The sequence below is a fragment of the Cibotium barometz genome, chromosome 6, assembly GCF_041138505.1.
Source record: "Cibotium barometz isolate CiBa-2024 chromosome 6, ASM4113850v1, whole genome shotgun sequence".
In the NCBI taxonomy this organism is placed as follows: domain Eukaryota; kingdom Viridiplantae; phylum Streptophyta; class Polypodiopsida; order Cyatheales; family Cibotiaceae; genus Cibotium; species Cibotium barometz.
This window is the reverse complement of record NC_141051.1, coordinates 39,913,952-39,941,631: the sequence shown is the minus strand read 5'-3', so window position 1 is coordinate 39,941,631 and position 27,680 is coordinate 39,913,952. Positions and strand designations below refer to the sequence as shown.

At 46.0% G+C, this 27,680-nt stretch overlaps 1 protein-coding gene across 1 annotated transcript; it reads left to right on the top strand.

Moving 5' to 3' along the window:
* The first annotated feature begins 465 nt into the window (after positions 1 to 465).
* LOC147637735 (pentatricopeptide repeat-containing protein At3g57430, chloroplastic-like) lies at positions 466 to 27,010 on the top strand. Its single transcript, XM_086799578.1, has 2 exons — positions 466 to 636; positions 24,153 to 27,010. Exon 2 carries the CDS (start codon positions 24,388 to 24,390, stop codon positions 26,536 to 26,538), a length of 2,151 nt encoding a protein of 716 aa, XP_086655704.1. The 5' UTR covers positions 466 to 636; positions 24,153 to 24,387; the 3' UTR covers positions 26,539 to 27,010.
* Positions 27,011 to 27,680: the final 670 nt, after the last annotated feature.

Here is a 27,680-nt window from a genome sequence, read left to right as displayed (position 1 = left end):
GGATTTATGTGCTTACTAATGATTCCATCGATAGCTATCATTTTTATGTTGTCGAGAAAGTAAAGTAGGGGTGGTAAACTAGGGTTGCAGAGAGACAAGAAGTCCATACCATTGGATGCTAGCAAACTAAGAAAAGTAAACTAGGGTTATTAAAATCGATGATTATAGTTTTGAAATTGGTAAACTAGGAAAAATTATAAACTAGGTAATTGAGTAAACTAAGAAAACTAGTAAACTTGGAAAGGTAAAGTAGGAATAACTCAATTAAGGATGATAGATTTAAAAAATTTACCAAACTAAGGATGGAAAATAGGGACATATGTGCCTCCATGGGTGTTTTGAAAATTCAAATATTCAATTGAAAATAGGGCTAGTGGCAATGACTACTTGGTGAGATGATTTGGGCCAGTGGATGTGACTACTTGGTGAAAATATTCTATTGAAAATATTCAAATGGCCCAGCTTAGACATCTTTTTTTGTTGTTGAAATTATTAAATTTTTTTCTAAATCCCGATCCACAATGATCTGCATTCGTAACATAACATAACAAAGAATCAATGGGGTCGACCTGGTCATGGTGCGGCCGTCTCAGTCGTGCAGCTCAACAAGATTAGCCGCTCATCATATACCACCAGGTGAAACATAACATGCAGCCTTGTGAATTAATACAAACTTACGTTTAAGTACCTGATTGTATCTATTTTGATAATCAGAGCAAGTGATTGTTATGGTAGAAAGAAAGAAGAAAGGTTTTTTTATCAGGTGCATTCTTTCTTACCATTGGCGTGACCTCCTGAGCTTGATTTGAAACCCGGTTGTTGGGGTAAGTGGCCAGCTATCATCGAGTTGGTGAGGTAATATTTTCGCATCCCCATCACCACAGCTCTCTTAAGAGCCTCAAAGAGAATGTAGATTTAGGGGAGTGTCAGCCCACCAATGAGGGTTACAGTGCTTATTTCCACACATTTGAAGGACATGGGGCATGGCTGATCTCCATTGCGACAATTCAATGAAGATCCAGATGTTGCACCTTGGCGGTCTGGTTTCGATCCCATGGCCCAAAGCTATGTCACCCAGGTGATGAACTAGTGTGGGGCTGACCTACAGGGAAATTCTATGACACACTTGGACTGCTGTGGGTCATTCCTAGAGGTTGTAACATCGAAATTCCAATTACGTACCACAATGCCAATAAGTGGCCAGCTAGTAGCCCATGGCAAGGCCTTAATTCATCGATGGCCATAGAAAGAGGATGACCTTGTGGAGACGGAAGCTGCTCAACGAGGATTTGGGTTGGCATGCTTTGTCTCACATGGTGAGACTATTTGATGGAGGTGTTTTGGACACCCTAACCATGCTGAGGTGAAGAGAGGGTCGTCAGGGTGATTGGGTCTTCCAACACTACTTATTTCACCGGTGCAAAGATCCTCTTCTATGGCCTTGTGTGTGGAGTAGTTGACTTTCAAGACCCACAGTGAAGACTGACGGTGGTGGCTTATCTGAGAGGTGAGCAAAAAGTGGTCACCCTTATAAGCCTGCGGAGAATGGGGGGTTTTGGCTGCGCCTCCTGCTTAGAAACTCCAAATGCAATGGTGCGAAGGTGGTTGTGGCTTTCTTGCAACCTGCGTTGTTGGTAATTGGTGGAATACAGATTGTGGCTTGGAATTCCAAGCTCTCCTGGGATGTTGTAACATGCTTGCAGAAGCTGATTGTGATTAACACAAGCAATAAAGATTTTGGCTAATCACATGCACATAGATCTGGACAGTTGACAAATGTGTGTGAAAGCTAACAATGAATGACAAAAGGAGCCTCCCTATCCACCTCTCTAGGCTGGAAAAAACTGGTGATGGTAAGCTAAGAGGAGGACTTTTGGGGGTGAGGATCTCTGAGTAGCGACTCTTTGTGTTGGCTGAGCTCTAGTAGGAAGAGTCCAAGGCACCTCTGATCTGGGTACTCCATGATTTGGGATAAGGGTCCAGCCACCCAAAGCCCTCCCTCTCTGATTAGACAGTGAAATCTCCCTCTGATCTCATAGTAGATTGTAGGAGAAAGAAAAGAAAAAGTTATATTAATGTCTACAAAAGGCCAAAATGACCTATGAGAGGAAAGGATTACATCATGTCCATGGAATACATCATCATGGGTACTAAAATGAAAGAAAATGACAAAGCTAAAATGCTAAAGCTGAGATGCTAGGGCTGATCCATGTTCAAAGACCATAAGGCTTGCATATCATCCTAAGATATCCCGCATGGGGCACCACAACATGAGCCGGCGTGAGGAAGTCTTGTGATGGTTTAAGATGATGGCCCTGATCCTCCTATGGTGGTGTGGGTGTGGGAGGGGGGCTTGTGGGTTGAGGTCGTTGACCTTTGCATAGCTCGGTGGCTTTGTCTAGTGTCACTTCTCTGGGTTAGGCTTTTACATCAGCCTAGGGTCTAGGTAGGGTGGGTGCTTTGCCCTCAGAGCTCGGGTCTGGAAGAAATCAGTGAGAGCTCTTTGCACTGGTCCGTGGGTAGGTGCTGATGGTCTAGGCCACAATAGTGACTCCTTGTGTCTGCGAAGCTCTTGAAGGAAGAGCCCTAGGCATCTCTGATCTAGGATGATTTATGATGATGCATTTTGTGCGGGGATGAATGCTTTTATGCTTCAAGCGATGATGATCCGATGGCTGAATGCTGAGATGGATGGAATGATGCAAGCTATTGCTATTTATATGGATCTATGTGGCTGGTCGACTGGCTACAGAGCTGGCCGATTGTAGCATTAAATGCTACACGACTTGGTAAAGTGTTATATGCTGAATAATGCTAATAATAATGCTGAATAAAGTTCTAAGACTTCTGCAATGGTTTACATGTACATGGGATGAATGCTATGCAATGCAGAATGCTTTCTAATGCAAACCCTAAAGCTTCTACTGCCTTCTACATGCGTGAATGATTCTCTTCAAGTGGGTTAAGGGACATGATTGACTGACTGACACTCTTTAAGGCTGAGGAATGACCTACGTAGCTCGTGCCTGACATATCCTGGACTGGGGATTACAATGGGGCCACGACATACAATAATATCATATATCCTAAAGGGTCCTACTGCTGTACAATGATGCACTAATGATGAGCCATAATTGGCTGAATGAGTATCGTTTAAGATGGCGTGAACCAATGGAAGAAAATGTTCCCATTGGGATTACTGGTCATGACAGAGTGACTTGAGAACATCAAAGGCAAACTGGTTATAGATTTGTCTGGCTGTCTGTCTGTGGTTGGAATGTACTAAACAACTGTAACTTAGTCCCAAAGTTCTCAAATAATGCTCTCCAAAAATGTGAGGTGAACTTGGAATCCCTGTCTGATGTAATGGTGCTAGGCAAAACACAAATGGGATACCAATGCTTGAGAAAAAGGTAGGCGACGTCATCAGCTGTGGCCGTATGCTTGCATGGGATGAGCATGCATAACTTGCTAAAGCGATCCACAATGGTGAAACACTGAGTGTTACGAGATTTGGTGGATGCTGGTAGAGGCCCTACAAAGTCCATAGAAATGTCGATGAAAGGTCTGTCAGGGATAGGCAAAAGGTTTAAGTAAACCAACCTTTTTCGTATGTGAAACCTTGACTTTTTGACAAATCTTACAGGCTTGAACATGTGAATAAACATCACGCCTCATTTTTGGCCAATAAAAGGACCATTCCAATTTCTCGAGGGTACTATTGATACCTCTATAGCTTCCAAGGAGTCATGGACATTATGGAGAAGAGCTGTACGCTTTTTCCGAATGACATAGAGACGGTTCTTGTAAAACAACCAACCGTTTTGCTTTGAGTAATGGCGAAGCTCAGAATTGAGGGTCAAAGTATACTGAGTATCAAACTCTACGGAATTGACATATTGATCTTTCATGCTATCCAAGTCTTTTCCAGTGATTTCGAGAATGGTAGACTCATGCATGGTCTGGGTGCTGGTCTTTCGACTAAGAGCATCTGCTACTACTGGGTTATACTTACTAGGGATGTACTCGATCATTCTTTCCAATTGTTGGAAGATTTGACTCCATCTAACTTGCCGATCACTCCACTGGGCATTTGGCATGGTCTGAAGCGACTTAAGTGCTTGGTGGTCTGTTTTGATTATGAAAATCTGTCCATAAAAGAAAGACTTCCAATGTTTGAGCGCTGTGATCACACCCAAAAGCTCTCTGTCATAAACCGAATAATTCCTTTCGGCGGCGACATCCAACTTTTTACTGTAGAAGGCCACGGGTCTATTGTCTTATTGAAGAACGGTACCTATAGCTACATTGTTGGCATCGGTAATGACCTCGAAAGGTTCATCCCAAGGTGCTAACTTCAAAACAGGCGCTTCTGAGGCTGCTTTCTGGAGTGCACGGAATGCATCAAGCACCTTGCCTATAACTGACTTTTTGTTAACGAGTTTTCACCTCCTTGAGCAAGTCGGTGTGAGAGGTGCTACAAGGTTGGAAAACTGGTGAACATGCGTACTGTAGGCCTGGCAAAGACCTATTTAGAGCCCATTATCTCGCAAAAGTTGCAAGACTTTCTCCACATCTTTCTCATGCTGCTCCCCGCAGTGGTTGAAAATATAAGTATGTCATCAAGAAGTATGAAAACACACTTACCAATGAGGACTGCGAAAATCTTGGACATCATTTTATTGAAGGTTGCTAGTGGGTTGGTAAGCCCAAAGCATAGTCACAAGAAACGGCCGTTTCAGCCCGTAGAAACGCGTTTCTCCGTTTCAGGACCCCATCCGTTTCCATGGCCGTTTCTCGTTTCCCAAGCCAAGTTGTCACAAGAAATGGCCGTTTCCACTCCTAAAAAAACTCGTTTTCCCGTTTCCATTCCTCAAATGTTTCCGTTTCCGTTTCTCGTTTCTGGTGACTATGGCCGAAAGGGCATGACTACGAACTTGTAGTGACCACTCTCTGTCCTAAAAGCTGTTTTTGGAATGTCGGTTTTAAAAATGCGGACCTGATGGTAACCACTCTTGAGATCAATCTTAGTGAAAAATTTTGCACCTTTTCAACTGTCCAAAATGTACTCCATCCTTGGCATAGCAAACTTATTCTTAATGGTGAGTTGAGTTTGTTTAATGCCCTGAAGTCTACACAAAGGTGTGCAGACTTGTCCTTCTTTTGGACAAATAGGATGAATGCAGCAAATGGTGAGGAAGTTGGCCGAATGAATCCGGCTTGGAGGAGCTCAAATAACTTATTTTCTAGCTTGCCCTTTAAAGTCTTGGAAAGACGATAGGGGAACCTACTAGGAGGTTCTTCTCTAGGGACCAAATCGATATGATGGTCCTCAGGACAAGAGGGGGGGAGATTGGGTGGGAGATCGTCCCTAAGCATAATGTCATGGTGTCGAGACAGGAGGTCTGCTAACTGCGGGACTGGAGATAAAGATGAGATAGCCGCTATTGATGAGGTAGAGGCTGTCTAAGCACGGACATAAATCAATGCTTCTTCCTTTCCCTTGCTCGTTGGGCTTGGAGATGAGAAATCAAAGGGATGCCAAGAATGCTCCTATCCCCCACGAATCATGACGGGCTCAGGAAAACCTTTACAGATAGTAAAAGTGTCTTGCTCCCAATCAGGAATAGGCTCATACTGACGAAACCACTAGATTCCTAAAATCATGTCACACCCCAAAAGACGCGAGACAATGAAATCTCATTGGAATGGGGCCTTTTGAACTTGAAAGGAAAACTGTTGTGTCTTTTGAGAAATGTGGATGCGGAGACTAAGTGTAAACCCATCCACATCCAAATGATAGGGCACTAATGTACATCTCATTTTGGTAGCCAACTGGGGAGAGATGGTGTCACGAGCCTGGACATTTCCCAGTATGAAAGGAGTCTGGTGGACTCCAGGATGTCTAAATATTTGGAAAGTACAAGCTTTGGGAATGGGGGATTATCCTAGAATACAAAGGACCACACTTCTAAAATTTAGGAGAGTTGCTATTTTTGGCCCGACTCCGATGGAAATTCTGTTCGCGTCATTACATCTGGAATTGAGCAGATACCAAGAGTTAGCAAAGTGCCTATGACAGAATGTCTACTAGTTGGGATATTTTTAGAGGTAAAGATTATGGAAGGACCCATCTTTTAGATTGGGACATGTGGCAAGAAAGTGGACCAAAGTGAGACAAGTGGCCTGACACTTGTTAAAAAGTGGATCAAAGTGAGACAAGTGGCCTCACACTTGTCACTTCAGCTATTGTGTGGCTCTCCACTTGTCATTGTAGCCTTCTCTTGCCATTTTAGCTCATGGGAGGCCCAAATCTATAAATTGGAGCCCTCTCTCTTCATTAATGGAGGCTCTCTTGCTGCACACTAGCCTCTACCACCGTTACAGATTGCCCTAATGATGGCTGCCCATGAAGAATACCGGCTGTTGGGGACTGTTTTGGAGGCTTCCATCGCGAAGAAATACTGAAGGCAAGGGTATTTAATCATTTATTATGATTTCTAGCCATTGTACTTGTTGTACCAGCCCGTGTACCGGTTGTACCAGCTTCTGTACTCGCTGTAGCATCCATTGTACTGGCTGTACCAGCTTTTGTACTTGCTATACTAGCCACTGTACATGTTGTACCAACATTTGTACTTGTTGTACTTGCCACCGTACCGAGTGTACCAGCCACTGTACTTGTCGCACCAACCACTGTACTTGCTGTACCAGCCATTGTACCTGTTGTACCGGCTGAATGGAGAGTTGTACTTGCTGTACCAGCTCTATTGCATGAAGACCCGTGGTTTTTGGGGAAGACATTTCTACAGGTGTTCCTGCTTGGTAGCCTCGTGTTGGGCTATGTTATGGCATTTGTATATGGATAATCCGGCATCTCCCGTGGGGAGAGTAAGGCCCTCATCTCCCGTGGGGAGAGTAAGGCCCTCAAAGCTTTTTTTTTTCCGAGAAAAGATCCTTTCATTAGTTATATAAAAAACGCCCGTAGGGCTACAAAAGATCTCGCTTGCTCATAAGAGAGACAGAGCAGTGAATACAGCATGGCAGCCCGGGAGACTCTCCCTAGGTGCTGCAAAATACAAGCATCAGTACAAAGAACTGAGGGGCTAAATCATACAATAGGGGGGGGGGAAGAGCCAAACAGGTGGCCTGTAGTGCCAACGGGGGGATCCCGTGTGTAAGGTGTAGAAAGGGCCACAGCGCCAAGTGGTGTGAAAGGCCTGGCACCGTAAGATCGCCTGTCTCCCCGGATGCGGTCGTATTGTCCTCGCAGGGTGTGGATCAACTCCTGCCAAATCCCCCGTACAGTCTCTGTTGGTGGCTCCAATCTCCCCTCAAAGGCCGAAAAGCACCAGGCCCTCCAGGTGAACCAGATGGTGAGGCTGCTGAGGAGCTCCCATCGTAAATCCCTCTCCTGTGTCTAGCTGGCGGACGAGAAATCCGGTGCCAGAACCAGGCGAGGCTGGCCCCTAATAAATCTGATGGCCTGACTGCCCTGCTCCATCTCATAGCCCATAGCAGGCCCTGACGAAGTCGACCAAGGAGCGGCACCCCACGTAAACATACCCTCTGGAGAGAGGGGGGCCAGAATACGCAGCATCCGCAGCCAAATCTGCTGCGCCTGAGGGCAATCCCAAAGGCAATGTCTCTGTGTCTCCATAGGGTGGCCGCATCAGACGCAGGCCGCCGGAAGACCGTTGTAAACAAGCCAAGTGCCAACTGCCAACTGCTGAGCCCCTGTGGGCGACCAGCCCCACTGAAAAGTCGAGATCCTGCGGGCCTGTCGACTAGCCCAGAGCCAAGCCCAAAAATCCTCCAGGAACTCCTGTGAGAGTCCCTGTAGTCGCCAATGCCCCGCTGGAGAGACCGTCCTCCTCGCCGTCAAAATATGTCGCCCCAGCCGAACAGTATACTGGAAAAAGGTGATCTCTGTGGCCTCAAGGGATGCATAAGGATCATGCCACTCGTACTCCCCGGGGCCCCACTGTAGCCGGGCCAAGGGGCGCGCTGCATATGCCCATATGCGCCAATCCGGGAGCACATCAGCAGGGTCGGGGTCAATATGCCACTTCCAAGAAGCGGCGGCCACTACCCGAATCCTCTGAAAGGTGCACTCTGCAACCAAAGGCGACTCCACCTCCACTCTCTGGAGTCTGCCCTCATCCTGAATCTCATAGTAGAGGCAACTGCCATCCTCAGTGCAAGCTCTGACAGCAATCAGGATCTCCAACTGTGTAAAGGCTCCCATCCACCGTGGGGCCATTGGCTCGAGAGGCGTGAACCACTCCTCTGTGAGTGCCTCCTGAATATCATCCCTCATAATCAACCCCCCTCTGAAGTGACTCAGCCTCTCCACCTAGATCTCCTCTGGTAGGCTGCAGAAGGCCTGCCAGTCTCCAAAACTACGAGCTGGGCCTGCCGCTAAAGGCCCCCAGGCTAGCCGAGGCCGAGAACCCAGCATATGACCCTGCTCTGTGCGAACCGCTGGCCCCAGATGAGCGGCTGTCTGGCCCGCTCCTCAACACAAGAAGGAGGTCGCTGAGAGAGCCCCGGTCTCAGCAGCTCCCAAGCTCTCAGGATACTCAAAGCAAATCTGTCCTCCCATCCGCTACTGAGGCCTGTCCTCCTCATCTCTATAAAGATCCAGCGAATCTCTGGTGCCCAAGTGCCCCCTGCTGGGGGCACCCGAGCCTGTAGCCGCTGCAAGAGGAGCTCTTTCCAAGGCTCAGCACCTGGAAGCAACCCCCGAACGATAAGCTTCCCCAATAAAGCTCTACTCTGATCGACTGGATCTATAATGCCCAAACCTCCCTGAGCCAGCGGAAGTGTAATAACTGCCCATGCAACCTTAGCCCGAGCTGGCTGACCGTCCCGCCCAGACCACAGAAAGTTCCTGATCAGCCTCTGTACCTGGCTGATGCAAGAGCTCGAGAAGATCCAGCAAGACGTAATGTACCACATGGTCGCTAACAGCACCTGATTTGCCACCACCACCCTCCCAGCCAAGGATAGTCGAGCTGTACTCCAATACAAAAGCTTCTTCCGAATGCTCAGAAGAAGCGGGGCAATCTGCTGCTCAGGTGACAAATCTAGGCCAATCTGGCATCCCAAATACCGCACTGCTGTGCCTGGAGGAATCCATCTAAAACCGGGGTCCGGGCTCCATGCCGGAGTGGGAGCACTACTGATCCAAAAGGCCACGGTCTTGCGCCAATTGATCAATGCTCCCGAAGCTGCACTAAAAACCTGGAGCGACTGCTCTGCCCGAAGAAGATTGGCCTCTTGGCCATGCAAAAATAAGCCTGTGTCGTCTGCAAACTCAGCATCAAGCAGGTCCTCCCCCCGGACTGGGAGCTGAAGTCCTCTCAAACCGACCTCCTCTGCCGTCAAATACATGCTCATAGCCTCCGCAAAGAAGAGAAAAAGAAAAGGGGCGAGGGGACACCATGCGTACAGTTCTAGGTGCGCCTCTGTCAGAGATTGAGCTTGCCGAGGCCTTGGGGGTCCTGCCGCGACATAGTTGCCCAGGGGAGGACGGACTGACGCCGGCCTTTTTTATGCGCTATTGGGACCTTTTGGGGCCAGGCCTCCGCAGGGGCTTTCAGCATGTTTTGGACACTGGGGTGATGCCGCAGAGCTTTTCAGAGGGCTTGATCTATCTTATCCCCAAGGGGGAGGGAGTATCAGATGATATTAGGCATTGGAGGCCTATTACGATCCTCAATACTGTCTACAAGGTCTTAGCAAAGGCCTTGAGTTTGAGGATCCAGCCGTTCCTAGGGGAGTTGATTCATGCTACTCAGACAGGATTTGTCAAGGAGCGCAGTATCCTTGACAACATCTTTACTTTCTGGGAGGCGACGGCCCGAGCTAGATTTCTTGGCAAGGACTTGGTCGTGATGCTTCTCGATTTTGAGAAGGCATACGATAGAGTTGATTGGGGTTTCTTAGAGGGCACTATGCTTCGCCTGGGCTTTGAGCCAGGATGGATCAGAGGGGTGGCGGCTCTGTATTCCACAGCTCGCAGCCAGGTGTTGATTGCAGGAGGACGGGGGCCGAGTTTTGAGCTGACCAGATCAGTCCGTCAGGACGTAGAGGCCGAAAAGTTTGGGTGATAGAGGGCAGCCCTGTTTCACCCCAATAGTGCTGTGAATCTCCTGTGATGTACCTCCTGGGGCTCTCACTCGTCCGGTGACGGACTCATAGAGGGCGATGATGCTCCAAACCATGTCAGATGGGACTCCGATCTCTTGTAGACGGTGTAAGAGGCGGGCTCGGGGTACAGTATCAACAAAAGCTTTGCGGAAATCCACAAAGCAACAGTAAATCCTCTGGTGTCGTGCTCTACCCTCCTCGATGATGGCACGGAGGGTGAAGATGTGGTCAAGGGTAGAGTAGCTCCTCCGAAAACCAGCCTGTCCTGAGGCTCTGCATTCCTGGCTCTCTGCAAATGAACTGAGCTCCGCCTCTAGCACTGATCCATAGAGTTTGGCCAATGTGTGGCCAATCATGATCGTCCTGTAGTTATTAGGATCAAGTGGATCTCCGGCTTTGAGGATGGGGGTGATGGTGTTGGACCAAGAGGGTGGAAATACTTCACAAAGGGCTCTATTGAACATGTAGGCTAGTAGGGGCGCTAGGGTATCATGTGCATGCGAGATGTACTCGGCAGTGAGTCTCTCATGATCTTGGGCTCGCCCGTTGCGTAGTCTACGAATGGCCTTGAGGACCATGCCCTTTGTGAAGAAGGTGGAGGTGGTGGAGGTAGGGGTGGCTGATGGGGGATATGATACGAGGGAGCGTGCATAGGAGTGCCATGTGTCCGGGCAGGTGATAGGTGTGGGAGGGCGATGTTCTCGGAGTTTCCTCCATGCCTCTTTGCAGTTCGGGCCTAAGAAAAGTCGGTATAACTCATCCTCTTTCCGAGCGTAGAACTCCCGTTTCTTGCGTTGGGTGAGCCGTTGAGAAATTTGTTGCGCTTGGCGCTTCGTGATTTGCCCAATCCGTACCTCATGCTTAAGACGGGAGCGTGTGGCCCGACATTCGTCATCATACCAACCGTTTTGGGGCATGGAACCACAAGGTGGCTTGGCGGTAGACCGTCGCGTGCAGATGAAAGAAGCTGTGGCGGATGTGTGGAGTATGGTGGTGAGTTGTGTTGTGTGGGTGGATAGGGGGACAATAGGTTCCATATCCTGGAGTTGGCGGTAGATGTGGTTGGAGTAAACAAGGTCAAGCTCGTGATCAAAGAGGACCTGAGTGTAATGTGAGACGGGGGGGGTGGAGGGACGGGTGGTGTGCAGGTAAGAGTGAAAGAGAGGTAGGCATGGTCAGCTTCAAAAGGGGGTGGCGGAATGGAGAAGTCGGGGATAAGGTGTGCCAAAGCCGGAGATCCCATAAGGTAGTCCACAGTGCTAGTACCTTTTGAGTGAGGGAAGGAGGTGAGGGCGCCGGAGGAGGGCCATCGGGACATCCCATTATAGATAACAAGACCATGTGCAACTCCCAGCTCTAAGAAATATCTCCCATACATTGTGACCTCCTCACAGTCCTGTGATGATCGTTGCAGCCCTGTGTCAATGATGTCCAGCTCCTGTAGTGTGATAGGGTCGTCTAGATTGAGTAGTGGGACCTGCTGACTCCCCCTCCTGGCATTGAAATCCCCAAGCAAGAGGATTTCCACCAACTGTGAGAACTCCATGATATCCTCATATAATGGTAAGTACGGTGACTGGCCATGCTGTGTGGCGTAAGGGGAGTGGCGTGGTGCAAATAACACACAGCAATGTGGATGACTCTGTCACTGCTAAGCTGTAGCCGCACCCAAAGATATCGTGCATCCTCGTCCTTCCGGACAATGCTGAGAATTTGTCGGAGATGGGATCTAAAAAGGACAGCCACCCCCTAGAGCCACGTACTCCTCTGATGTGCGGGTCTCGCCTCGAAAAGCTGACTCCCACTCATACCCGGCTATGTATGGTAAGCCCCTCTCAGGGCTCTGATGAGTCTCTGTATAAAAAATGACATTCCTGCCTGTGAGAATCTCGCTCAAGCCTCCTGGATTCGACCACAGCATGCAGTTCCATACAGCCAACCCCAGGTGTTTGGTCTCATAGACCCCGTGTCCCTATTTGGGACGGCACTCAGTGATAATGACTCTACCATCTCTGTAGATAGCCCACTTGCCTGCTCTGTGGGCCTCATGAACAGTCACCATCGCCTCACGCCGGTGTGCCACCTGTGTTGGAGTGAGATCATCTCCCATGTACACCTGTGTGCCCTGCCTGCCTGTCTAAGAAGGCCTGTCTGCTGGTGGCATCAGGGAATCTAATGATGAGGGGTCGCTCTCGTGTCATATCCTTTCCTGCCCTCCATGTATCTGCAAAGGGGGGGGAGATCCCGTCCACTCCTAGCATCTGGCAAAGCGTCATGGCATCCTCCTTTAGGGAAGCCCCCGCCTATAGCCCCTGTACTCGCACATGGAGGGCCCTATCCTTCCTGCGTTTGTCCTCCTCGAGAGTTTCATGTATGATGCTCTGTGGGGGTTTGTGCTTCTTCACCACCTCCACCCAATGATTCTCGCGTGAAGCTTCTCTCAAATTTTTCATGGTATTATTCTACTAAGAACCAGGTAGCATGTTTCTTTTATATTTTTTTTCTCCATAAGCTTTTATGCCATGAGAAACTAGGAAAAGCTTAAACATACAAACACAAAGCTCGACGTGATGTTCTTTTTTAAATGTAAACCCGTAGGGAGATATATACAAAAAATTTCGGTTACAAACGGTTTTAAACCATTAACGAAATAGTAAAACCTATTCTAACCTAAATCTAATTTTATTCTAAGGTTGACTAAGTCAAACCTTTAACATAATCGAAACCACGAGCAAGGTCATGTGAAAACGCGAACTCCTAAGCTGCTCTTGAGAATTGTGTTGGGCCTTGATGTGAAAACCTTAGAAGCAATCAATTTGAAAATAATACGGTCCACTTGAGCCTGTCATAATTCGTGGGGATATGAGCTTTCTTGGGATTCCACTTATTTCTCATGTCTAGGCCCGACGAGCAATCAAAAAAGGAGCTGAGTGTGCATTGATCTATGTCCATAGTCCATTGTTCGGAGACAACAAAACCCTCAGAGCCACGGATGGAAGGTCTCCTTCGCAATTTCAATTTATGGTGTTGAAGATCGACCTCCCGCCCACACTCCCACCCATTTGTTTAAGGATCATTAGATTGAGTTGATCCCAGAGGAAGAGCGCCCCCCCCCCCCCCCCCCCCCCCCCCCTAAATCCCCCCCCCCCCAAAAAAAAGTAAGTTTCTCGGCTACTTCGGGCTGGATTTATCCGGCCATCATCCGCGCTATTAGTTGCATGCATATTATTAGATTGAGTTGATCCCAGAGGAAGAGCGCCCCCCCCCCCCCCCCCCTAAATCCCCCCCCCCCCCCCCCCCCCCCAAAAAAAAAGTAAGTTTCTCGGCTACTTCGGGCTGGATTTATCCGGCCATCATCCGCGCTATTAGTTGCATGCATATTATTTGTCTAGAAGAAAGATAAGTCCACACATTTGTGTGGACTACAGGGCACTTTATAAGCTTACCATCAAGAATAAGTTTCCAATGCTCAGGATTGAGTACATTCTGAATGGTGTAAAGTATTTTCTAAGATAGATCTCAAGAGTGGCTACCGTCAAGTGCGGATCTCCAAAGATGGCTTTCTAGACCGACTGTGGCCATTATGAGTTTGTGGTGATGCTGTTCGGACTCACCAATGCATCGACGATGTTCAATAAGATGATGTCTCGAGTGTTCATGGAGTTCATTGGAAAGTGCTTATTCATCTTTTTAGATGATGTACTTATTTTTTCTGTTACTGCAAAGCAGCGTGAGTAGGATGTGGAGAAAGTCTTGCAATTTTTGCGAGATAATGAGCTCTATATCAATGAGAAGAAGAGCGCATTCTGATTATTAGAAAGTCATTACTAGGATATGTTATTAGTGCTTCCAGTTTGGCCTTGATCCTGAAAAAGTGCAAGCTATACTGGATTGGGAAATTCCCAAGACTGCTCAGAAATTTGTGGGTCTTTGCCAGGCCTATAGTACGCATATGGACAAGTCTGACCTTGCAACATCTCTTACATATTTGCTCAAGGGGGTGAAAACATATCACCGGAAAGTGTGCGCATTACAGGCAAGGCTCTTGAGGTATTTTATGCATTGAAGAAAGTGGCTTTAGAAGCACCAGTTCTTAAGCTGGCATCATGGGATGACCCGTTTGAGGTTATTATTGATGCTAGCAATCTTTCCATTGGAGCTGTTTTATAGTAGGATGGAAGACTAGTGGGTTTACATTCGAAAGTCAAATGTTGCTGAAAAAAACTAATCGGTATATGACAAGGAGCTATTAGGGGTGATCACAGCTCTCAAGCATTGGAAAAAGTTCCTTAATGGGAGGGAATTCACGGTGATTCCTCGCACATACAATGCATTAGAGAGAGTGATTGTCCCACCATTGGCGGCAGTGAGCACAATGCACAATCCAACCAACTCCCATGATAGCATAAGTGGAGTTGTTAGCACATGTAACAGAACCCCCCTTGGGTGTTTTCCATGTTTCTTGGCTAAAACCATATGTTGGTCTAGAAATTTTTGATGTTTCAGACGAGCAGTAGCCAAACGTGGTTGATGAAGCTTGAGCAAATTCTTCTTCATCGTTGGAAGCATGGTTCTGGTCGAAGACTTTGACAATTCTACACGAAGTTTTGAGATCGAGCACCCATGAAGCAGTTTGGCTAGACGAGGAGTTCTTTCAAGAGTACCCCCAGTTGTCGGCGGACTACTTGGAAGCCATGAACCTGCCACCAAGCTAAGCTGGAGGGAATATCACATGCACTCTGCAGTGTAGTGCATGGTGATAAGCTGGCTCATCACTAGTGCATCTTGTATATCAATAGGAACCCTTTTAGGATACGATTTTGTTGTATGCTGTGGCTCCATTGTAAGCCCCAGTTTGAGACATGTCAGGCACGAGGTACGTAGGTCTTTCCTCAGCCATAGAAGGTCTGTTAGTCAGTCCAGTTCTCTTAACCCACTTGAAGAGAATCATTCATGTATGTAGCAATCATTAGAATCCAAAGGGTTTGCATTTAGATCATGGTCTACATTGCATAGCATTCATTTCATGTGCATGTGAACCTTTCCTTAGCATTTGTACCCTCAAGATCCAGTCGGCAGCCTTAAATATATTCAAGCCTTAAAGTTTATTTTCCAGGTCATGTAGTATTTAAGAGCCAGCCTACTTGCTTAAGCAAACCGACCAGCCCCTAGATGCACATATATACCTGGTGTTTCTCTCATCAATCAATCATCACTTCATCCAGGCTGAAACACATCCCCCTCTCTGCTCCTTTCTTGCAGAAAACGCAGCTTCTTCCATGATTCCTTCTCTCGCAGAAGACGCAGCACTCAGCCTGCATATACAGCCATCATTCGCTTGCATATTCAGCCCTAGAAACAGTCCCCAAACAGCTCCTTTCTCAATCACAGTTTACAGTCCTCCTATAGCCCCTTGGAAGAGTGCATTGGCATCGAGATCAGTCATCTTTGGTGTTTCTACAGCAGTGTGCAGTCAGCCCATCGTTTGGTCTTCCAAAGGTCTTACGCAGGGATTCATCCTCACGTCCAAGTCAGTCCCGCATTCATTCTCTTCAAAGAAATAAAGCAAATACTTATAGCAATAGGAGGGGGCCCTTCAGTGGGTAATTGGGACCCCATACTATGTACAGATCTCTCTCTCTCTCTCTCTCTCTCTCTCTCTCTCTCTCTCTCTCTCTAAGTTTGAAGTGATAAAGTGGATTGCTAAAGACTCATGAAACTCAGGATACAAAAGACGGTTTGAGACTTTGTGTGACAAGTCCTTTCATCTACACATATTCCACTGCATGTTATAGCATGGCATGTGTCATGACCCTGCGAAATGGGTGCAGCATAAGTGTGAGCATGGTGGTCGGTGAGCAGGATAAATATTTTAAAGATTCATACTTGGGGCTAAGGTTTATTAACCCATGTGTGGGCAACCCCAAGTGTGAAGGGGGACCAAGGGATTAAAGTTCATAAGGTTTATAACCTTGGGTGGCCCCTAGGAAGGTTTTACAAACCATAAGTGGCCCCTAGGATATTTATGGGGGGGGGTACTCCACTTTTGGAGTACACGCCTCCCTCTCTCTATCTATCTCTTGCTTTTTGGAGAAGTGAAGGGCTGAAGGGCTGCACATGAATCTGGCGTGGAAAAACAGCCTGTGAAGAGGAGGAATCGGCTGGTGCTACAGGCAGCGTAGGAGTATTGCTCTCTCTCTCTCTCTCTCTCTCTCTCTCTCTCTCGCGACAGTTTTGCTGCAGGAAAAAGCGTGTGAGGCTGCTCACGGACTGGACAGAGGAGCAGGGGCGGCAACATACAGGCGGACTGTTTGCAGGCAGCGCATAGGAGAGACAGTAAGGGCAGCGGACTGTTTTCAGTCAGCGCACAAACAAGTGAACAGCAGGGCGGCATGCAGAAGCTAAATTGCTATTACTCTCTAACTCTCTCTTGCTTGAGAAGCTGGAAGCAAACAGGCTGACTGTAGGCGACTCAGTTGACGATTCACTTGTGAGCAAGTGGGACTGTAGGTGTTGTCTTATGGAGTCTCTCTTTTTACTGGCTCGTGACTGTTCCAGAGTGGTTCTCTCTGGCCCTTTGTGAGAGGAAGGGTTTGGCAGTTCAGAGGGTGGAAACAGGATAAGATTGTGGGCTGATTTGGATGAGTTTGTGGACTATTTTCATGGCTGAGTTTATGGCTATGTGCATGGTTCAGTCAGATGCATTTCTAAGGCCTCATGGATGTACAGTCTTAGCAGATTAGAGGAGGTATCAGTGTGGTGTTCTTGGGACACAATGCTGTATAACCTCTATGCTAAGAGGTCCTGAGGTTTGGCAGATTGGACTTGCAGACATACGAGCCATGAATGGCCATGTTGTAATCATCTAAATCTTTTCCATTGAAATTGAATAAAGAAATATTGAAAGGGGCGCCAAGCTTTGGGGCCATCAGGTGTCATTCTCTTTCTTGTTTTGGAGCACTCTAGCTCTTGTTTATTTGTTTATTAGCTGGACTACAATTGGATTGGGTGACTGCTAGTCTACCGCACTTTGGTTTCTACCAGAGGCCGGTTTCAAGGTTCCGTTGCCGGGACCATCATCAACTTTCTTAAGGGGGTGAGCTCGTGGTTGTCTCGAGGAAAGCCATTGCTGAAAATTTTAGCAAGATGTCAGACATAGAAGATGACTATTTTTATGATGATGAGGAAGAGCAAGAGAGCACTCTTGAGAGGACTGAATATGAGGATGTACTTGCAAGAGAACAGGCTACAGAAGATGCACGTTATGAGGATGTAACGCAGCCAAAAGACATGCCAAGTCAAGAGGAAGATGATTCCCAGTTTAAAGCTCGTTTGGCAGGGGCAGTGGATGTGTTTATGCAGCTCACACAAAGTGAGAAGTTTGCTGAATTTATGAGAACCCCTTCTGAGCCTAAGAAGAAGAAGAAGAAGAAGAAAGAGCGTTCTAGGAACCCACCTCAAGGCAATAGTGGTGCCTTCCCACAAGATCCTGCTTTTGGACCATTTCCTAACATGCGAAACACTTATGGTGCAAACCCACAGAGTTCCTTTTTCAGACAGCCACCTATTCCGCAGCAGTCTATGAATCCAGGCTATTTTGGCAGTCGTTCCGTGTTCCAATCTATGACTGGGGGTTACCCTCAGGGAGGCATGGGAATGCACGGGAATATTGGAGCTAATTTTCAGCCTGGTATACAAGGTAATTTGTATGGTAGTATGTAGTCCGGAATGCAAGGGAATATGTATGGGGACATGCAGCCCAGAATGCAAGGAAACATGTATGGGGGTATGCAGCCCGGTATGCATAGTGGTATGTATGGAAACATAGGAGGATCAGCAGGAATGCATGGTATGCCAGGTGTGGGAACTCGCAATGTTGACCCTATGATGGGCATGAATGAAGGGGGTAGCAATCGTGTGAGGCCACTTCCTTACGATAATCTAACGCCTATGGGTAAGACGAAGGATTATAAGGAAGGAGGAGCTACAGTGAAATTTGACACATTCAGTGGGGTGAAAGACAAGCTCAAGGCACTTACCTTTTTACAGTAGCTTGATGCTGCTTTTTTTGGTGGAAATTACACGGAATTCTCGAAAGTGAGAAAAGCCGCGACTTTTCTCAAGGGCAATGCATTGCAGTGGTGGTCCACTCTTCTTTCGCAGGGCATAGCACCATCTACTTGGGTACAATTTAAACAGGTGCTCTCTTCCGTGTGGCTCACATCTACATTTGAGGTGGATGTAATGACAGCATGGCACTAGTTGGATGCATCGAAATGTGAGAATCTTGAGGATTATAATAAGAAGTTTTGGGAAGTTTTACTCCCAACTACTTCTTATTGTGCAGTGCCATTGTTTGAGCAGGTTGAGAAGTATTGTTGTGGGTTGCCCAAGAAAGTGCGCGACTATTGCATAAAGACTCGAGTAACAAATATGTCGCAGATGATAGAGAATGTGACAGCAAATGCGTTACTCACTGGAGTTTCATCTGGATTTAGGGGCAGCAAAAGCATAAGCGAGAAAACTGAAAAGTCAGGATATGCTTCTTGTGATGCAACAGTGCTTGCAGAGAAGCGGTATAAGAAGTTACCAATGCCCAAGAAAACTCCTGAGGAGAGACATGCTTTGATGGATGCTAAGAAGTGCTTGTTCTGTACTGAGGAGGGACATATGTCTTTCAATTGTCCCAAGCGAAAGTCCCAAAAGGATTCTAACACTAAAGGGGAGCCCAAGCCTAAGAAAGCAAAACCTTCTGCAGGGTTAGTTCCTAATCTTGGGGAACAGCCAAGTGGTGAGGAGACTGAGTTGTGCAGGGCATGGGGCAAAGTTAGAGATCAGAATGCTTTGAATTTTCTTTGGCACAGGTGCTAGAGCCAACTTTATCTCACTAGATTTGGCTGGCAGATTGGGGATCCGCGCAGAGGAGATGGAGCCGTTGTATGAGGCTAATATGGCTTGTCCTGGGTATGCAGAATCCGTTACCCCTATTATTGGGAAGTTGAGGCTTCATGTGCAGGGTTATGTGGACAGTGAGGAGTTCTATATCATGCCACTTGATGGGTGTGATATGCCACGGTGTCCTAGAGTACATGCGGTGGTGGATACATATAACAAGAACTTTGACTCATAGAGGGAAAGAGCATATTTTGGATGTAAAGCTTAAAGGGGAATATGTTCCTATTGTATCAGCTTCGGCCATTTCATCAGTAATGAAAAAGCATCTTTCCGCGTACTTGGTTTTTGTAAAGGATGCAAAAGATAATGAGTCTAAATCTAATTTGTCTATGCTAGGTAAGGACAGGACTAATTTCCTACGTGAGTACCAAGATTGTTTTTCCGAGTCATTGCCAAGAGAACTTCCTCCAGAAAGGCCAGAAGATCATGCTATTGATCTTATTCCAAGGAGTACCCCACCAAATAGACCGCCGTACTGTGTTAGTGCAGCCCAACAAGAGGAAATTATGAGCCAGATTCAAGAGTTGTTGAAAAAGGGGTTGACTTAGCCTAGCTCATCACCCTTTTGCTCACCTGTGCTCTTAGTGCAAAAGAAAGATGGTTCTTGGCGCATGTGTATAGATTACAGGGCGCTAAACAAGAACACCATCAAGAATCGATTTCCTATTCCGAGGATTGATGACATTTGGGACCACTTACAGGGCTCCACAGTCATTATTTGGATAGACTTGAAAAGCGGGTATCATCAAATACGCATTAGACGCGAGGATGTGCATAAGACAACATTTCGAACCACCTTTGGGCTATATGAGTTCTTGGTCATGCCCTTTGGTTTGACAAATGCTCCCGCCACCTTTAACAGGATGATGGATAGGATTTTCCGGCCTCATAGAGCGTTCGTGGGCACATTCTTTGATGATATATCATATGATTGTGCATTCACGCTCAGAGGAGGAGCATAGGAAGCATTTGGCCATTGTGTTTGAAGAACTCCGGAAGCATAGGTTGGTCATTAATGGCAAGAAGAGTGAGTTCTTCTTGGAAGAGATACACTTCTTGGGGCATATCGTGTCTAAAGGTGGAGCCCGTATGGATCCTTCCAAAGTGGAAGCAATTCTCAATTGGCCAGATTTGAGGACCGTGCATGATGTACGCAGCTTTTTGGGGTTGTGTTCCTATTATAGGCGGTACATACGGTATTGTGCTGAGATTGGTTCGTTCCTTCATGCTTTAACAAAGAAGAGAACTCCGTTTCGATGGGTTGATCAAGAAATTGCAGCCTTTAAAAAGCTTAAAGAAAAGCTTACTTCGGATCCCGTATTGGTATTACCGGATCTCCGAAAGGCTTTTATTGTCCAGTGTGATACATGTGGGAATAACATTGGGGCAGTTCTCATGCAGGAAGGACATGTGATAGCCTATGAGAGCCGTATATTACAGAATTCAGAGAAGCATTTACAGGTTTATGAGAAAGAGATGTTGGCTGTCATTCATGCTCTTTCTACATGGAAACACTATTTTCTTGGGGCTGATTTTACTGTGTAGACAGATCATCAGACCTTACGTTATTTCCTCATGCAAACTAAACTTTTTGCGAAGCATATGATATGGGCCAACTTTTTGTCTATGTTCCACTTTCAGATTGTACATGTGGAAGGCAAAAAGAATGTTGTGGCAGATGCTTTGTCACGCAAGCCACAAGTCTCAGCAGTTTCACTTGCTTATCATCATGAGCTTGATGAGATGAAAGAGCAGTATGCCCAGGATGAGGATTTTGGAAGAGTCTATGATCAGATGTCTGAGAGTCCACGGCATGATCATTATACTCTCAGGGATGGCTTTTTGTTGATGCATGGTAGACTGTGTGTTACTAGGCAGTTACGACTCAAGGTTATGATTGAAAGTCATGCTCCGCCATGTACAGGTCATAGAGGTATTGACGCCACGGTAAAGGCAGTTGAGGCTTTCTTTTATCGGCCGACCTTGAGAAGAGATGTTGATGCTTTTGTTAGGCAATGCATCGTATGTCAGAAGGTGAAGTATGACCGTCAGAAGACACCAGGGTTACGTCAGCCTTTACCTATTCCAGATAGACCATGGGAGAGCATTGCCATGGATTTTATATTTGGTACTCTGACCACACACCTTGGATGAGAGGTGGGCTCAAGTAACAAGATAAAACAATCACTCGCAGACATAGATAGCCTGGTGTTCCATAAGCATTTCTGCCACACATAGTTTATAGGCATTTCAGCCACCAATAGTTTGTAGGCATTTCGGCCACCAACTCACACTACCCTCTCAAGTTCCCATGTTCCCTTCCATCTGCTCTCTATTGTTACACCCATACATGTTAGAAACAATCTTCAAGAGAGCATGTAGAACAAGAGAACACTACACATGGTATGTTGTGCTTGACACTACCCTCTGAAGTGCCCATGTTCCCTTCCATTTGCTCTCTATTGTTCCACCCACACATGGTAGAAACAATCTTCAAGAGAGCACGTAGGACAAGAGAACACTACACATGGTATGTGAACCATGAGTTCCATAAGTCCAATGCATCCCAAATAAAGGGAGCCAAAAAGAATAATCCATCCCAGTAAAAGGGAGTCATAAACATAATCCATAAACCTGAGGATGGATCCAAATCCCTAGAAAAGAAGTCCAAGAATCCAGACCTGTATACCATAACTCTTACCACATGCTCCATGCTGACCACACACCTTGGAGTAGAGGTGGACTTTATCCATAAAAGCATCATATCCATGAGATATCCAAATATTTCTTCTCTATAAACTGGGACAGATTCGTCCATAGAAATTGCTTGTGAAGTCCAATATCTATATAAATCTCATCCAAGAAAGAAATCTCCATAGATATAATCCATCCCAATAAAGGGAGCCATAAACAATGTTTCCCTGAAACCATCTCAAGGCAAACAACACCACCTTTCTCCTTGCATGGCTATACAAGGGTTAGTGAACATCAAAAACACTTCATAGTAAATAGCAAAAGCACCAACTTTGCAGACTCAAAGTATACTTAGCTTTTCTTTGCTAGGTTGGTCATGAAGCCAAAAGAAATATCTCGTCACTATATCCTTAAGATATCCCAAGATATATCTCCATATAGCTTGCCTGTAAGCTTGATAATATAATCCACAATATCCATATGGAAAGAGTGTTAAACGTATGCACATAAAACCAACTCCATACTTCCAAGATAAATTTTGTGAATTCATAAATCCTTAGACCAAGCTGTCTATTGCTCATGCTCTTGCTTCATAGGCTATGAAGTGGTTGGCCATGCTTAATAGCAATGATAGTAAGTGTGGTCCCCACTTGAGATCTTTTCTCTTCCTCATTGATAGAAGGAAGCCTCCGCTTCCAAGGGCTAGGGCCTTTGATACACTTATTGATACCATCAATGCATATTAAGCCTTCAAGAGAGAGAGAAAGAGAGTAGCCATCATTAGGGCAACCTGTAACGGTGGTAGAGGCTAGTTTGCAGCAAGAGAGCCTCCTCCAAATGAAGAGAAAGGACTCCAATTCATAGATTTGAGCCTCCCATGAGCTAAAATGGCAAGAGAAGGCTATAATGACAAGTGGAGAGCCACACAATAGCTAAAGTGACAAGTGTGAGGCCACTTGTCTCACTTTCATCCACTTTCTGACTAGTGTGAGGCTAGTTATCTCACTTTGATTCACTTTCTTGCCACATGTCCCAATCTAAGAGATGGGTTCTTCCATAATCTTTACCTCTAAAAATATCCCAACTAGTAGCCCATTTTTCATAGGTACTTTGGCAACTCTTGGTATCTGCTCAATTCCAGATGTAATGACGCGAACAGAATTTCCATCAGAGTTGAGCCAAAAATAGCAACTCTCCTAAATTTTAGGAGTGTGGTCCTTAGTATTCTAGGATAATCCCCCATTCCCAAAGCTTGTACTTTCCAAATATTTAGACATCCTGGAGTCCACAAGACCCCTTTCATACTGGGGAATGTCCAGGCTGGTGACATGAAGTATAGTCGGGGCAGCCATCACAAAAGCTTGAGCTGAATCTCAGAAGAAAAATGCACAATCTCGGAAGGGGTGTCGACCACAGGTACCGGATGCCACCAATCCTCAAATCAAAACACCATCAACTGCAAAGAACACCTGTAGGGGAGAAAACACAGCACAAAAGATAATGCTGCCCTGAAAAGGAGCAACCGACAGGTGTGAAGGGGGTTCTCAGAGATCAAACCGGTGAAGGAAGACCTGAATCTACAATGGAGAAGTGCCAAAAGAAGCCAACCGACTAGCAGCAGAACAGAGAAGAAAAAAACGCAGAGTTGAAGGTGCTGAAAACTGAGGAGAAGTTGGGGCAGCAGAGAAACACTGACAGGGGCAGCAGAGGAACGCTGAACCAGGAGCAATGATACCATGAAAGAGTGCACAGAGCGGAAGCATACAAGCACTAGAGTGTGCTGAGAGAAAGTGCGAGAGAGAGAGAGAGAGAGAGAGAGAGAGAGAGAGAGAGAGAGAGAGAAATATGAAGCAACTATGCTGAACATACTGCACGAAAACAGTCCCAAGCGTGAGACATAAATAGTCAAGTGAGGGAAGCAAAAGGAAGACTAGACTATGAAAAAAGAGGGAGGCAAGGCACACCTATTTATAGGTGAGTAGGGCTGGTCAACTGGACACCATGTAGCTGGCCGACTGGGCATGAAGCACGCGACCGGGAAAAAATGCCAGAAAAATACAGAAAAATAGGGTGGCCAGCCCACAACCAAGGGCCATGAAAAGGGACCAAAAGGGGACTCCAAATATGAGCAGAAACTGGGGATGAATGTGCTAACAGTAACACCAGCCAGTTAGAGAAATATGCTTCATTGTGCTTGAGTATGATCATATCAAAACCTGTAGAATCGTTTCAAGTTGCATAATGAGGCTAGCCTGCTAATGTATGCTCAGTGCTGGTTTTAGGTTTGTGCTCATTGGTTTCAGTATGATAATAAAATTGTGCGCCTATTGTGTGTGTCTTTTTTACAGATGGATATGAAGCTTCAAAGGCTATGCTTTATGCCCAGCCTCAAGGGTTAATTGAGTACAACCACTAACTATAGCTGTAGCTTTAGGGTGTGAGCGCGGTTGTGCGCATGTAGCTGTATTGTGTGTCCTCAGCAAACTATGACAGGAGCCTCCGTGTCCTTTGAGGATTTGGGCATACTTCTTTTTTTGAATGTTCAACTTCCATTAGCAAAAACAAAAGTTAAGTTCAGCTTTTATGTGGAGCCGTACTTTGTGCAAAGCTATCTGTGGAACAACTTTGATCTCAGTTTCAAAGAAAGGAGGATTCTTTAAGAGAAGGCAACAGTCTTGTGTACAAATCTTAACTGATCATGCATCCGATGACCTCTTTGTGCAAGGCACACTGAGTTGCCTAGACAGGCCTGATAGAAACACACCTCCAACCACCTACGCCACTCTCTTGCGGTCTTTCGGAATCACAAGGGCTCTTTCTGATGGCAGGCAAGTGCATCACTACATTGTGAAACATGGACATGAGAAAAACACATACTTGGGAAACTTGCTTGTACAGATGTATGCGAGGTGCACGGATCTTAAGAGTGCACACTTCTGCTTTGATAGAATGCAGGATCGGAATGTTTTCACATGGAACTTTTTGATTGGAGCTTATGATGGATTTGGGCACTACAAGGAGGTTCTGCTTCTTTTTGAGCAAATGCAAGTGGAGAATACCATTCCTGACAAAGTCACCTTTGTCTGCATTCTGTCTGCATATGTTAGCAGCCAGGCAGCACTGATACAAGGAAAACGGATACACACTCGCATCCTCTGTATGGGACTTGATTCGAATTTCATTGTGGCAACTGCACTTGTGAACATGTATGGAAAGTGTAATGACTTAGAGCTTGCTTGGAGCACTTTTGAGAGCATGCCAGAACGAGATCTGGTATCATGGAATGCCTTGATTGCTGCCTATGCACGGCAAGGGGGATATAAGGAGGCTTTCCACATATTTGAACAACTCCATCAGGAAACTTTTCTTCCTGACAAGGTTACCTTTGTCAATATACTTTGTGCTTTTGCTAGTCCTACAGCACTTACATATGGCAAACGAATCCATGCTTCCTTACAATGTGAGGAGTTAGAGATGGATGTTGTCGTGGCTACTGCTCTTGCCAACATGTACGGTAAGTGCAGCAGCCTTAAACATGCAAGGCGTCTGTTCGACCAAATGCCTGTACGCAATGTGGTGACATGGAATGCCATGATTACTGTGTATGCCCAACATGAGTATGGCAAAGAGGCACTGCAACTTTTCCACCAGATGAAACAGGAAGGAGTGGCAACAAACAAGGTCACCTTTGTCAGTGTTCTTGATGCTTGTGCCAGCGAGGGGTCCCTAGATGAAGGACGGACAATGCATGCTTTGATGACTAAGTACGCGTTTGATATGGATGTCATAGTGGGGACCACTCTTGTTAACATGTACAACAAGTGTAGCAGCTTACAAGACGGGCAGAGGGTCTTTGACTTGTTACCTGAGCGCAATATTATTTCTTGGAATGTAATAATGACAGGTTTTGTCCACAATGGCCATGGCAAGGAGGCGCTTCAACTTTTTGATCAAATGCAACAGGAAAAGGTGACACTGGACGAGTTGACTGCATCAGTAGTTCTATCTGCATGTGCGCTTGTTGCGTCGCTGGCTAGAGGCAAAGGCATGCACGCATATGTTCTACGAAACGGATTTGAATTAGACGTTGTTGTGGCTAATGCCATCTTGAACATGTATGGGAAATGTGGATGTGTGGATGATGCACAAAAGATGTTCGACAAGATGCCGGAGAGAAGTTTGGTCTCATGGAACTCTATGATTGCATTACATGCTCAACATGGTAATGGGAAAGAGGTCCTCAAACTCTTCTTCGACATGCAATGGCAGGGAATGGCTCCAAATGAGACCACTTTGACGAGTTTTCTCTCTCTGTGTAGCCATGCGGGGCTTGTGAGTGAGTGCGTTGGTTTCTGGATATCCATGATTCAAGACCACTACATTTTGCCTACAGTGGATCATTTTGACTGCATGATTGATATGTTGGGCAGAACAGGACAATTAGATGAAGCAGAGTGTTTGATTAACAAGATGCCCGTCCAGCCTAATGCTCTCTCATGGACGACATTACTCAGTGCTTGCAGAAGCTCAGCTGATGTCATGAGAGGACAATTCGCTGCAAAGTCTAGTGTTGAGCTGGATACAAGTGATACAGTAACCTACATAACCTTGTCTAACATCTATGCTGTTTCTGGCATGAAGGATTACACCCTTAAGCTCATGGACTGTTTACTGACTGAGGATTTGAAGCTGTTGCGCTTAACTTCAATGAAAATGGAGGTGGATTACACATGAGATATCCAAGTGTGTAAGCTTGAGGGCTGGCATATATGCGTTTTTTGGAGTCGTTGAACAAGAGAGGTAATTGTACTGACGTGAAGGGGCATGCTTCAATGCATACTCTTGACTCTTCTCCTTGGATAACTCGATGCAAAAGCCATGGGATAATGGATTTGTTTGGGTTTGGAGGGTGCAATTCACCACCCCTAATTCCCCTGACACACTAGTTAACATGCCGTACTTACCTTTTGATTACTCTAAAAAAACCTTACTTCAGCCTCTTTTCTGACTATTCCTCATTCTCAATCATACAATCCTGCCTCCCATGTTAAGAATTTCCCCTTAGTCAAAGCCTATGTACATACAAGAAACCTAAAATAAGGTCTGTAAGGCCTTCAAAAAAAGATTAGAATGACCTACACAAAGGACCATGTGAGCCATGAACCCCTATTTATCTTATATAGACCTAAGCTAGTGTGTTTCACAATGTGGGAATGAGCCCATGTCGAATCTTGCAGTGTCCAAGATTGGGATAGTAGTGGAAAAATTTAAAGAAACTGATTTAAACGATTGACTAACAAGAATTGCAATAGAAATGAAGTTACTTCAATTAAGAAATTATGTACAACTGTTGTAAGATGTAGCCAGCAATAGTGGGCTCCCTTCTTCACCTTGCATGGGATTATTGCCTTCGATGGATGGGAAAATGAAGCACCTATGTACATGGAATCCAGTTGGTTTGTAGTTGGTCTAGGGGTGAAGGTGCACAATGCGGATCGGTGTTGCCAACAGGTAAACTAAGGATGGTGCCTCTTGACTCAGTAACCCCATGCTTGACATACTTGAGAGAGGTTAGAGGATGAGAACCATTTACTCATGATACCATCTTGGATTCTTTGCAGCTGCAGAGTATGAGGGGCTCATACGAGCAGGCAATCCTCTTTTAAACCCATGATGATCAATTGTATCAACCTCGGTTTTCAAAGAGCTATGTTGTTTTTCTTGTTTTGTTTCTGTTTTCCATGATGAGACATACCATGGATATCATTGCATCACTTTGGTTTCATAGACCCATTGGGCCTTTAGAAGACGTTTAATATAACTCTCTCTCTCTCTCTCTCTCTTTTCCTTTAGGTAAGGGAGAGCAACATCTTGTT